Raw genomic sequence first — 13687 nt, forward strand, 5'->3', positions numbered from 1 at the left:
GCACATTCACTATTTGACTGTATCTTCAGGAACAAATAGCATCATTAATAAGGGCCCGAGCACTGATCAAAGGTCAGGTGAGGCCCTATTGAAATTATAAGGATAATTATTATTATTATTATTATTATTATTATTATTATTATTATTATTATTATTATTATTATTATTATTATTATTATTCAGGCAAATTAATTGGCTTTTTGAGGGCTTTACCATGCTCAATTTCTTACCAAAATTTGCAGAAAGTTAGAAAGTGGTGGAAATTTACGTATTCTGAAGGAATTTTTATTAATTATAAATTCTTCATTAATCAGACACAGATGTTAAGTTTTCACTGGGTTTCATTTCTGCAACGTGAGGATTCGCTTTAATAACTCAACAATTAAGTGATGATGAAACACAAAAGAAACCAGATACTCCAGACATCTGATTCTAATGCACAATGTGTGTGTGTGTGTGTGTGTGTGTGTGTGTGTGTGTGTGTGAGAGTGTGTGTTACCTCATGAAGGCACGTGTACTGTACGTGGTACGGTGCCACCTTCTCCTCTCCCTCGATCTCCACACTGATATGAAGACGAATCGCTCCAGACACAGCCGACTTGTCTGTTCTCTTCTCTGCAGAGACACACACAAACACAGACACACACGCACACACACACACACGACAAAAATGCACACGCAAAATTACACACAACTGATAAAGCACTCAGAATTTAATTTTTTAATCTAAGATGAGAACTGAAGAAGTAAACACCCCGACTGACTGTACTGATGATTAAATCAACACACGCACACAGACACAGACACACACCACACACACACACACAGATACACACACGTACCCAGGTTGTACCAGACGTCCATCTCTCCGCTCAGCGTCCGGACCTCGATGATGCTCTGACCCAGGAAGTCGTCCGACTCCCTCTTCAGTCGCTGCTTCACCCGAGACTTGATGTCGTCGTCCTCGTCCCAGACTCGCAGCTTGATCCGGTCCGACGAGTTGTGGCACTCGCTGTGGGGACAGGGGGGGGCAGTGGGGGTGGTGTTAGGGTGGAGGGTTTTACAGTTCACGACTGGAGGAACTCGGCATTCACAACTATTTAAAAAAACTCTGTGAACAGGGTTTATTCTATGGTAACAGTCCTGGAAGTATTCGTTGATTTGCAAGGAAATAAACCTGATGTGTGAAAAATGTCTACAATTGTTTGAAGACTTGTGTCGGCCTCTGTTCTCAGGTTCAACTTCAAAACATTTTGTTACAGTTTCCAGGTTGAACGACATGTTTGCAGATAATCATGAGTATTTATTGGCTCTATTTCCCTCTGGAGACGTCTCAGAGCTGAACTTTTCCTTCAGGTGGAAACAAAAGAATCTGAACTTACAAGCTGAACTTCTCCTCCCAGACCGGGTTCAGGTTCCCGTAGATGGTCTTCGTTCTCTTCTTGGTTTTGCCGACTTGGATGGTGACGTACGGGTCACTGGAGCCCGTCCGGTCCTTGGCCTGGAGACCCTGTGCACTGACGACTGATGACACACACACACAGACACACACACACACACACAAACAAACACACACAGTTAGAATGACTATTACAATTACATAAGAACAACAAACACCTACTCTCCCCCTTCATCTTTCTGCTTCTCATTCACACACACACACACACGCACACACACACGCACACACACAAGAGATTCCACCCACAGAGTTACGCAAAACCTCGTAACACAACGCTCCTGACTCACAGCCAGATGTTGAGTAACTCTCTTCCTCATCTAATTATATTAAAACACTTGTCACCTGATGTTTCACAGTTCTGTGCAACAAGTGAAAATGTTCACGGCTGAGAGAGTCGGAGTCAGAGAGGAGCAGATGAAGGTTTCTGTGACATTTACTCTTAACGTCTTTAAAACAATAGAGAAGAGAAACCCGGTGTTGACGGATGCTGATGAGAGTCCGGAGACGTTTCTTTGAGACGAACGACAGGTTCCAGAGGAGGACGTGTAAACTGAAGGATGAACTCACACCTGCTCTCATCCAGGTGAGAAGGCAGGCGAGCGATCTGCAGCAGATACTGATGAGTTACTATTTATAGCATCTTCACTACAGCTGCAGCCTGAACAGCTGAGCAACACGGGCACGGTATCTACAACCTGCAGGATCTGGACTGAGGTCACATCTGATTCAAGCAACATCAACGCTTCATAACTGGTTCTCACACTGAGGAACAACAGCAGACCGTCAGTAAATCAAAGCTCAAAGCGTCATTTCATCGAGACATATTCTCTGATTTGATGTGATTCTAGTTTTTACGATGGTAAAGGGAGGTCAGGCCTGAATATCTGTCACATCTTTAATGTTTCTATTCTTTTATGATTGTGTTTGTATTCTGTTTTTATTTCTTGAACTACTTTGTAACTTTGCTCTGAGAAGTGATATATCAATAAGATATTATTATTATAACTGTTGTTGTTGTTGTGTTCACAATCACATCACTTTATCTCCTGCGGTTCAGGAGGGAGAACGGGTCGTCCATCAACCAGAGGGGGGGGGGGGCAGTTCGATCCCATGTCTCCCCCGGAGAGACACTGACCCGACAGCTGTGTGGACAGTGTGAGTGAAGTGTGAGAGAGAAGGAGCCGCACACAGTGCTGTGAAGTGAGAGGTCGTCAAGACAAGAGATAATTAACGACCAAACCCTTTTTAATATTGTAATAATTATAATCTCCTTTTCTTTAGACTTTGGAGAAAACCGGCTCAGACACGAGGAGACGTGTAAACTTCTCACGGACGTTTTGCTCGTTTACAAACCTGCTTGTGCCGTGTGTTTAAATGCAAAATTCTAATTTAGCTTAAAATGTCCACATAACTTTGCTATTGGTTAATTCAGCGACTGCGACTGCTGCGTCTCATCTGTGCTAGAGACAGATTTGAATATCAATCAGAGCAGATATTCCCTCCTGAGTCAACACACTTTTCAAAGCGACTGTCAGTCCGGCCTCAAGTTCAATCGCAGCTTGACTCACATACAAAACTGGGTTTGAGTTAAAAGTGCGTCTGAGTGTGATTCACATGAGGGACTCGACTGATTCATGTGAAAAGAAAAAGAGAGTATATAAAACAGCTCGAATGATTTATATTTCCTTTAAAACAATGTTTGCAAAGTCAGTTCTGCACGACTGTTGAAGGACAGCGTTGTTGTTCTGTCCCGAACATTCAGATTAATAATTCAAACACAATGTTAATCTGTCCTCTTAGATTTAACCAAGAAACCGACAAAACAACAACCATCATGAACTCATGAACTCCTAAACAGAGGAAGGATGAAAACCAACCAAATGAAAACCTTCCTTCTTATGAAACCACATTCATCTCCATTTCATGTGGATTTTGATTTGAATCCGAACCACATTGAAAACACTGTGCTAGGTTTGTTTCATCAAAATCCATTAATTATTTCCTAGGAAATTGGAAAAATGACAAAAAATTAAACAAATAATCCTACATTCGTTTTTCTCAAATTTAGTGAAAATCCTTTCAGAGGCGTTTACATAATCCTGCTGAGAAACAAACAAACTGGAGCATCACTCAGTGGAGCTCATTCCTCTGCCAACGCCAAACAATCCCTGAAATCAAGCTGCACCAAATTTCACTCACTAAGGATTCATGAATTATTCTCTGGGAAATCTGGGGAAATGCTGAAAAAAACCCTAAAACCACCGAATTATTTTCCATGTTATTCTATGAGCTGCATCCTTCCACCAGGTTTCATGAAAATCCAGTGAGTTTATGTCGTGTCATCCTGCTCATCAACAACAAAACAACCAACAAACAAACACACAGGCGAGAGAACACACAACCTCCTGGTGAAGTTAATGACGATTTGATGCCTTCAGCTCCAGGGTTTAATTCTCTGTAAGACACATTTATGAAAAACGTTTTAATTGCTCCTCTAAACGTCCGCGACCATTTGCAGCTTCTGGAGTGAGAACGAAGATGTGGCCTGACGCTGATCAGCAGGAGAGCGAGAGATGAGAATCCACCGCTGACCACGAGCCACTCTGAACAAAGCTCCGGCTCCGGAACCTCGTTCGTCTCTAACGACGCTCATCACCGCTGATCGGGGAGACAAGGTGTGATGGCTGCCATGGAAACGCTGCCAACGCTTTATGTTGTGTATTTGTGTCTGCTGGTTGCTATGGAAACAGCGGTGGTTGTGATGATGCAGATAAACGCGACAGATGAACAGTTCAATGTTCCTTCACGGGTCAGATCAGGTTGACAGGTAGAAGGAGGCAGGTGTTTCACAGCTGCTGACGACCACGAGTTTCTTCTTCAGGTTCTAAGAGACTTTTCCTGTTGAGAAAATTTAGTCCAGCTCTTCCTGCTCCCCCCCCCATGATTAATTATAACAAGAATAAGAATAAACGGAGCATTTGAGTAAAAGAAGCAATGATTAAATCCATTATTCACATTATTAAATAAACTGAAAGGAGCAAGTTCAACAAACAGCCTGAAGACGACTGTGGGAATAAAACAAGGAGATGTAACTTTGAGTTTGTTCTGCAGACCGATGTCACACAGAGAGATGAGTGTTACACACACTCATATGTTAGTGATAATACAAACACACACACACACTATCCTGTTGCTACACGCCTCACATTGCAGCTCCGGCAGGTACATTAATAACAATGGAAAAACACAGAAGACAGAGAGGGACCGGACAATGAGAATTAGATTAAATAAGGAAAAGCAGGTTGTATGTTTTCAAGTGATATTTACATTTATGTTTTGCAGCCAGTGTTTATAAACGTGACTCAGAACTGAATATGTAAAAACAGTCATCTTGCTGTAAAGAGCTTTGTTACGTTAGTCAGCAGATTAACGACTGAACAGATTCCCATGAAACTTGGTGGAAAAAGATAATTAACTAAAAAGAAGAATTTATATAGACAAGCTTGTTTTTTTCCCACATTCTTTTACATTGTGAGATGTGTGTTTTTATCTTCACCAATTTTCTAGGGAATAATTAATGGATCTTATTATCTTACTTTAATTTTTGTCTTTTAAGAACAAAGTAAAGCAAAGGACGCCTGATATCAGGGTCTAGACTTTCTCCAGAGTTTTGTCTTTCACATATGAACAACAACACAGAAATCACTGGAACTGTCAGGTGACGTGAGCACAAAATGTCCTCAGCAGGTTCCCAGTTTAATCCCAGTCAGCCGGACCAATGGGGCCTAAAATAGACTTCTTCATTTCAAGGTGATAAAAGCGTTGGACGTACTGTTGATGGTGATCTTGGCCGACCACTTGGAGGTGCCGTCCAGGACGCTCTGCTTGATGCCCTTCATGTACTGCGCGTGGATCATCTTGGAGATGTCGAACACGCTCCGGATCTCCTCGAAGATCTCCGGCTTGTTCCTCTCGCGGATCTTCATCCGGTCCTTCATGGCCATGATGATGTGCTGAGTCCGGTCCTCCGCTCCCGTCTTGGAGCTCTTCTCGGCCGCTCCTGAAGAAGACAAGAGGGGAGGAAACAGAAGGTGAGGGTTGGTAATGAGTCCGGGAGGTTAGAAAAAACTGTCAACACCAAAGTCAACCCTTATTTAAATCATTCTTTGTCACATTTTTCCTTTTAAACTTGGTGCAAACTTTATTTAGCATTTTCAAACCGACATCCTAAAATTTTTATTTATTTTGCCAAACGAATTCTCTGGAGAAAATCAAGTAAACCTGAATGATTCCTTCACATAAAACTTTACACAGGTTCATGCTGTAATAAAAAATGTTGCTTCTACTTCCTTGAGAAGTTTAGTTTGTTAGGAAGAAATACGTTAGCAACAAAATATTGAGGAACGATTCTGTGTGAGTCAACACCAGGCGATATTTGTCCGTGTTTCTCTTTGGGATTCAGTTCCCCGGGGGTTGGACACACGTGGACTCACTCTGCAGACAGTCGGCGTTCAGCAGCTCCTGGCACTTCTCGTGCACTTTCACTCCGCACTCGGCGCAGCGCATTCCCTGGCGGGCGATTCCCCAGAGCAGACCCTCGCACTCGTAGCAGTACGTGGGCGTGGTGGCCGTCCAGACCTCGAAGTTGTGGGGCGTGGTGCAGGAGATGGGGTAGATCAGAGCCTGCAGCGTCTTCTTGTACACGTGGGTTTTCTGACGGAGCGAAGAGAGAAACACAAACGGACGAATCAGAGAAATAACGAGAGGGACGACAATACAACAAGGAGGGAAAACACACAAACCAGCAAAAGACAAGGGCGTAATAATGATAAAGAAATGAAAGCACTGGAAACCATATGAACCACACTCTTTGTGATTTGCACAGAATCGTCTGCAGCACTAATGTGGAATAAGGTGTTGGAGTGTTAATTAAAGAACAATCTCAGGTGGCCTCCATTAGGATTATGGAGAAATGTGATTGCGAATGATGGTGCACATTTTTTATCTTTCTCAACTTGTCCTCTGATGAAGTAAATTCTGCGTTTGTCCCGTGTAGGCGAGAGAGTTGGAGGACGAGACCTCGACTCCACGCTTTGATTCGCTGAACACTGATGTTGAGTCACTATCATCCATCCTGCTTATTATTATAGTGGTGGTAGTGGTGTTTTTCTTACAGTCTGTTATCTAAAGCTCTGGTTGCATTCAGTCTTATTCTATACTTTCTCTTTTATTCATCTTTGTTTCATGCCTTTGACTTTAATCTTTCTGCCCTGTGCTTTATTATCTCAGATTTACTTCCTTGTCTCCGTAAAACATCTCGTAACTTTAAGGACAAAGAGATTTTCTTGTACAGCTTTCGATTATTGTTGCTGCCGTTACTATTATGATTAAAAAAAGGTTTGGATGAATGGGCTGGACAAAAAATTGGTTTTCCCGACAATGTTCAGCTTTTTAATTTTCTTCACAGATGTACAATCTCTTTTCAAAGCCTGTGTAACGGCTGTTGTCCAAGACGAGAGAAAAGATGCCGCTGAGCAGGTTCCTTACTGAGAAAAGTTCAAAAAGGATCCTTGAGTCTCAGATACATTTTGTTGTTTTAATCAATATTTAAAAAGGAAACGTGATGATCAACAGAAAACAAGCTGCGTTAACAGGGAATGGACAGAATTCTGTGTTTGGATAAAGTGGATCTTTAAATATTTGGACCGTTTCCCCTCGGGTCAGATTTAATGGTTGTAGTTTGGAGTCATAGAAAAACACAGTTGCTGTTGCTTGTCTGTTTTGGCTCAAGATGTGTGTTTGTTGTGCTGAACCCACAGAGGAGTTTTAAATATTTCACTACATATGCTCGTTCCATCTGCTAGTTGAGTCTGAACAAACAGTACATATCAAAATATATAGAGAGACAGAATCTTGATCATTTCCTGTATTCTGTGTAACAGCCATCTGTAAACCAGGGTAAGTCAGTAACTGTAAAAACTTGCAGGTTCTGAGTAGATACATAAATAGTATAATATGAATGACTGCAGTAGAATCAGATTCAGAACTCGTGTTTCCAGGGTCAGATTAACGTCACACGGACCTCGGGGCAAAAACTATTTCAAATGTTGATATGTACCACACTGAAATATTTAAAAAAGTATTAAACTGAAATATTAAATTATTAAAACTAAATTTTCCTTTGATATGATGTAATCACCATTCGACACAGTGGAGGAGAGAAGGCCTGAAACAAAGAGTCATAAACCAACATGAAATCTCATCCAGTCAGAGAAGTCTCTCCGTCGCTGGCTCCATTAAACCCCAACGCTGACTCAGCTAAATTTGGAAGCTGCACAATACTTTGGAACTCACATATAAAAAATATGCTGCAGAGTCAGAGTCAGCGTAGAGAGAAGGTGTGTGTGGAAGTGTGTGTGTCCCATCAGTCTTCCTGTAGAAGACTATAAAGTCGTAGTTTCTGTGTGTGCGTGTCTCTGTGTGTGTGCGCGTGTCTCTGTGTGTGTGTGTGTGTGTGTGTGTGTGTGTGTGTGTGTCGTATGTAGTAGGCAACTCACAAGCTCTTCATCTTTCAGGGACGTCCGTGTGGCCAGTGTGTGGGCGAGTCCAGCTTTCCTGGACTGGATCATAGACTGAAGGAAGAAAACAGGAGAGAAGCAGAAATTAAAACAGTCGCAGAAAACAAGGAGAAAGAGAAGGTGATAAAACGTCAGGAGATCAATCCTCAGTGTCGGGGCTGTGGTTGGTTTGATCCATAAAGAAAAGACGGAGAGTTTTCCCTTCTTCTATTAATCCCACTGAACCAAAATCTGGCTGTGAATGTAACTCAGGCTAATGTAGGAGCTGCTAACTACCTGGTGTGGAGTAAATAACTTAACTTAACTCCAGACTCGCACAGAAAAAGTCTAGAAAAACCAAAGTAAAGAAACAAACAAAGATTTGTCACTATAATCGAAATGGTCTAAATAAAATCGAATGGAATTATATCTTTCTACGTTTTTGTTCACCCTGTTAAAAGGGTTTTAACGTCGTTTTTCCTGACTCTTGTTGAGGGTTAAGGGCAGAAGATGTCTCACCATGTTAAAGCCCTATGAGACAAATTGGGATTTGTGAATATGGGCTATACAAATACAATTTGATTGATTGATTGATATCATTTGTTTCTATGCCTAAAAACTTCAACAGACGTTTTCTTAACCCTATAAACGCTACATATTGGGGCCATCTATAACCTGGAAGCTGTAAGAGTGATTTATTGCAGCTTTTTCCTTCATGGATTCCTCTAACATTTCACTATGGCCTGTTGTGTAACATCTGAGGACCTGTTGTCGACCAGTGTCAGTTGGTTTCACCTCGGCAGGAAGTTTCTCCCACGTCTCAGAAAGTGTTTTCTTCATTTCCAGCACAAGAAACAAGCTGAAGTTTAAAATGCAGTTTTCATCCCACGGTGACACACCTGAGAAATGTGTTTGAAGCAGATGCTTGTTTGTTTTTTTACCATCACAGCTTTTCACTGACACACGCTGTCAGTTATCATGAAGTTAAGCTGATTTACTCTGTGATTCACCGGCTTAACTCTTCATTTCAAACTGTATTTGAACGTGCAAGTTGTTTGCTGTATTTAATCTAGTTCATTTTAGATGACGCACACACACACACACAGACACACACACACAGACACACACACGTCTGCTCGCCTGCAGAACGTGTCCGTTCATCTCGCTCTGTTTTTCCTTTCCTCCTCTCTCCACATGCACTACACTTAATGAACTTAGACAATGTCCCCCCGGAGGCTTTATACCTCCTCATCCCTCACGGCTGCAGTTTGCACCCACTTGTCTTCTCTCGTGAAAGTAACCTTCACTCTGGAGGATCCTCTCAAATCAAAGGAGACAAGTTTCTTTAATCAGACGAGTCGAGTCCCTCAGATCTCAGCGAGTGAATATTCACAGCTCTCAGCGCTCAGATGCCGGAGCTCAGCCGCTGGACCAACTAAACTACTTCAAAGTAGACGTGAGACTGAAGGGAAGGAAAATAAAGTCTCACTTTGCTGTAGCATTCATCAGCGTTTGTTTGCTCAGAGAGGACAGTGTGTAATTAAAGAAATGGAACTGGAGACTTACTGAATCAAAGCAAGACAAGCCGGGTAATTAAAGGACTTGTAGCTAAAACACCAATCACAGATAAAAGCCTCTCGCTAAGAGTCGACCGGTTGCAGGAAGCTGAACGCATCCACAGGCAGAGAGATTGTTCCTGTGTTTTTTTGGATATATATTAAAATACAGGTGAACAATACCAGATATGACTTTAATTGTATTTAAATATGTGTGCGTGCTCAGACCAGATGTCTGAAACCTTCCCAGTGAGTGGATCGAAGTGCTTTGCAGGAAACATTAGAGGTTCTGAAACCAAGCAAAACGAAGAAATGGCCAAACGCAGCGGCTGAGATCTCACTGCTCGGTTACTCACCATCGCCTGAGGGTCGCCGAAGAGAGAGAGAGACGACGAGAGCAGAGGAGGGAGAACGAGAAGAGAGAGAAGGTTAGAGACTGAGAAGCAGGTTCCCTCCAGATATCTGGCAAACGCAAACAAGTGATTTCACAGCCGGGGCCACCACAGTGCAGTACGTGCACCGACAGGTATACAGCCTGCAAATATTTGTACTCTGGTGATGAAAAACTCTGGTGTCACTCAACCAGGCTGGAGTCAGTCCAGCAGCAGAGAAACACAACATTTACAGTCTCGCTACTAGTTTATAAGACTAAACAGAATAAATAAAATAAATATAAGTTAAGAGGAATGACATTTATGGCTTGTCTCGTGATCAGAATCAGTTAATTCAGTGTTGAGTCTACATCTCTACACAAAGCTGGTGTAGGTGTTTATTTTAATTTCTATCTTGTATGATTTACAGCTAAATGTGATTATCTACACATTCCCGGTTAAATGGTAAATACTTAAAAAGAAGTGGGCTTAAAGATGACTTCAGTTGGACCTGTATAACTTATTATATCATATGTTGGATGTTTGTATTTAGAAGGTGATTGAAATGAAAACATATGATGTTTAGAAACTTGCACTCACCAGTTCACTAACGAGGGGAATGGGTCTCCTCTTACGAAGGTCGGGCATGCTGTCAATGCCAAAGGGGGTGTTGCCCCTACACACACACACACACACAAATACCAAGATGCATTGATCAATATTTTAGCAAAGAAAATAAATCCAAACACTGTTTCATGTAATCATATTGTCTCTTTCACACACACACACACAGGAGGTGTTCACTGACCCTGGCTTGGCCCACGGGTGCTTGCTGGGGTCACCATCTTGATATCGGCTCTGAAATAAGATGTCAGAGGTCAAACATTTAGCCATTTGAAGGCTGACAGCATTTATTGGTTTCATGACACTTAGAGCATGCACACACACACACAGAGAAAAACACTGGGTTGGTTGAGTTTTCAGCACTAAATCCCAGAGAAAGCATTTCAATCAATTATATGGTCCTCATACATATGTGAGCATCATAAATCTGGTTCCACCTTGTAAAGTAAACACCTTCCGAACCACACCTCCTCCCAGTGAACGCACCACGTATCGACTCCTGCTTCCTCTCACTGTATTTTCTGTCTGACAGCTAGTAAAGAAAATACCAGCGTGACCGTAGGAACACAGGAGCCTGAGAGACTCTGCATCAATATTCGTTTTCATCAATACGATGTCCTGATCAATACAGACCTACTCCTGTGTAGCAATTTTTATATTTATGACGGAAACAACAAATGTTCTTATTAGGCCCCCGGTGCCTTGAGGCCGAAGTCTCGTGAAACCTCAAGCTCTTCAATTAGCTGTGAAGGTGAACACAGGATTTTAATGGTTTCAGTGACTATTTTCCCAACAGAATAGAAACAGAAAGTAACACCAACAGGAGTAAATGTCCACAGAATGGAAAGAAAACTGTATAGAAGGAGTAAATGATTATGAGAAGACATAATAATGTTAATGGAAGAGAAACCACAGTAAAGGTAACCTGATCTCCATCTTGGCTTCCATCTGTAAAACAGCACAAGAGAAACAAGGAAAACAGTCATGGACTTGTTTGACTTATCGGAAATAACAAGACTCACCCTGGATTATTCATTTTGTTCTAAATGCTTCGGTAACGCTAAAAGCAGCGTTTCCCGCTGGATGGGGTCTGAGGTCATAAATGTTTCATTAACATGTATAATTTATCATGAAAATGACTCCTAATATCTCCCTTGTCCTTCCTCTTTAATGTCACGCTCGCTTTCCAGGGAGATAATTAATGTTTTCTAATTCAGCAAATGGTCACTGCAGGAGCCTCAGAATGGAGGGGGGGGGGCTCGTGAGTGGGAGCTGATACATCGCTCTCCAGGGGGGCATACAATTACAGTATCGGCAGAGACCATTTGGTAAAGTAAATACTCGAGAGAGACCTTTCGGTGCAAGGGGATTATTCATAACCGCTGGTAGATATTCCTCAAAGAGAATACCAGTGGTTATCCTTTCATCAAGGTGCACATCCCACTGCAGCTGTGACGGATCAAAGGGTTTCAGCAGCAGCGAGAGGCCGGAGCACAAAGGTGGAACGAGGCAAGACTTTACATTTAGAATCACAAAGAAGAACTTCAATAAATGCTTCTTCTTTTAGCCTCAGGGCCGAATGATTGAGGAAAAACAACCAGACAAAAATAAAAAATGTATCTTTTCATGCATGAGAATAAAAGTAAAGAATGACTTATTTAGTTAAATTGAAAAGAAGAATCCTTTTCATAATCAAAAAAAGATGATTTTTAACTTAAAATCCAGTGATGACTACCTGGTTCAAAGTATTCCTGAGAGAAGCTGGACATGGTCATACTGGTGAGGTTGCGTCTGGTCTCTCTCTTCTCCCGCAGAATCTGCTGGAAGCCCCTCAGGCACTTCAGCCTGCGTTCGTCCATTTGGCTTAAGTCCACAGGTTCCTCTCCTGCATCTCCCTCTGCGGCAGTGATATCGGTGGCTAACTGGTTTGGAAGTGGCACCTCGGTTTCTCCCTGCTCCTCTGGTGCTACAGGTTCATCAGCCAAGAGGGAGACCGAGAGAGATTCTGTGGTGGTGCATTGGGAAATCTGGGCTTTTCCACTCAGATCTGCAGGAGTGTCTTCCAGACCTTCTTCATGGCCTCCTGCATGGCCTCCTACGTGGCCTCCTACATGGCCTCCTACATGGCTTCCCACATGGCTTCCTACATGGCCTCCTCCATGGCTTCCTACATGGCCTCCTACATGGCTTCCTACATGGCTTCCAACATAGCTTCCTGCATGGCCTCCTGCATGGCCTCCTACATGGCCTCCTACATGGCCTCCTACATGGCCTCCTGCATGGCTTCCTACATGGCCTCCTACATGGCTTCCTACATGGCTTCCTACATGGCTTCCAACATGGCTTCCTGCATGGCCTCCTCCATGGCTTCCTACGTGGCCTCCGGCAGGCTGTTCTGTAAGGCTTTCAGGTGGAGGTAATACTGCAGTGCTACTGGAGATTGGGTCCGTGCAGACTGCCAGCTCTTCCTGGCTTGTGGGAACCTTGCCTGAATAAGGAGGATGTTTGGAGACGTCCATAGACTCCAAGATAAGGCGTTTAGTGGCTTCTTCAATAATATGCTCAGAGAAATGATCTGATTTGTTTAGAGAACCGTTCTTGATCAATTCCCTAACAACATCACTACTATCAACCATGTGTGTTTTCCTCCTGGTTTTACCAGATGTTTGTTCGTCAGATTGTTCGAATTGTGTGTCGTAGCATGAAGGGTTCGAAGGCAACTCAGCTGTGGGCATCGTGATATCAAAGTCTGTTTCCTCTCCAGGATTTTGAGCTACAGGTACTTCAAGCTTGCGCAATGCCCCCCGTAAGGCGGAGCTGAAATCCAGTACAGCTCGACCTATACGCTTGACATTGAAACCAGCAGCTGGGACGTCGGCACAGCCAGGAGGAGGAAGCCAGTTTTCCAAGTTACCGACTTCAGGCTCTTGAAGGAATGGCCCATCTACACCAGCTTCAGCGCTACACAAGTACGCCTCACTCCACGTCACTTCTGAAGACTCTTCGTAGGGTAAATAACTTTCCTGATAGGTATCAACTTGGGAGTCTAATGTGTAGCTCAGGTCATTCGGTTGCTGATAGTCAAACTCTGCTTCTCCATCATGCCCATCAACTGAATGG

At 42.8% G+C, this 13687-nt stretch overlaps 1 protein-coding gene across 1 annotated transcript in view; it reads right to left on the reverse strand.

Moving 5' to 3' along the window:
• Nucleotides 1–12426, reverse strand: part of LOC133001439 (protein unc-13 homolog B-like) — a 42328-nt gene extending 29902 nt beyond the window's left edge. Inside the window, exons 1-11 of the mRNA XM_061071014.1 lie at nt 12303–12426; nt 11493–11515; nt 10752–10801; nt 10544–10619; nt 9929–9934; nt 8017–8091; nt 5953–6172; nt 5292–5519; nt 1383–1524; nt 843–1012; nt 500–615 (exon numbers count right to left, since the gene is read on the reverse strand). Of these exons, the coding sequence (XP_060926997.1) occupies nt 500–615; nt 843–1012; nt 1383–1524; nt 5292–5519; nt 5953–6172; nt 8017–8091; nt 9929–9934; nt 10544–10619; nt 10752–10801; nt 11493–11515; nt 12303–12426 (1230 nt within the window). The remainder of the gene's footprint in view (nt 1–499; nt 616–842; nt 1013–1382; nt 1525–5291; nt 5520–5952; nt 6173–8016; nt 8092–9928; nt 9935–10543; nt 10620–10751; nt 10802–11492; nt 11516–12302) is intronic.
• Between the last annotated feature and the right edge of the window lie 1261 nt (nt 12427–13687).

This window comes from Limanda limanda, chromosome 5, assembly GCF_963576545.1.
Source record: "Limanda limanda chromosome 5, fLimLim1.1, whole genome shotgun sequence".
Classification (NCBI taxonomy): domain Eukaryota; kingdom Metazoa; phylum Chordata; class Actinopteri; order Pleuronectiformes; family Pleuronectidae; genus Limanda; species Limanda limanda.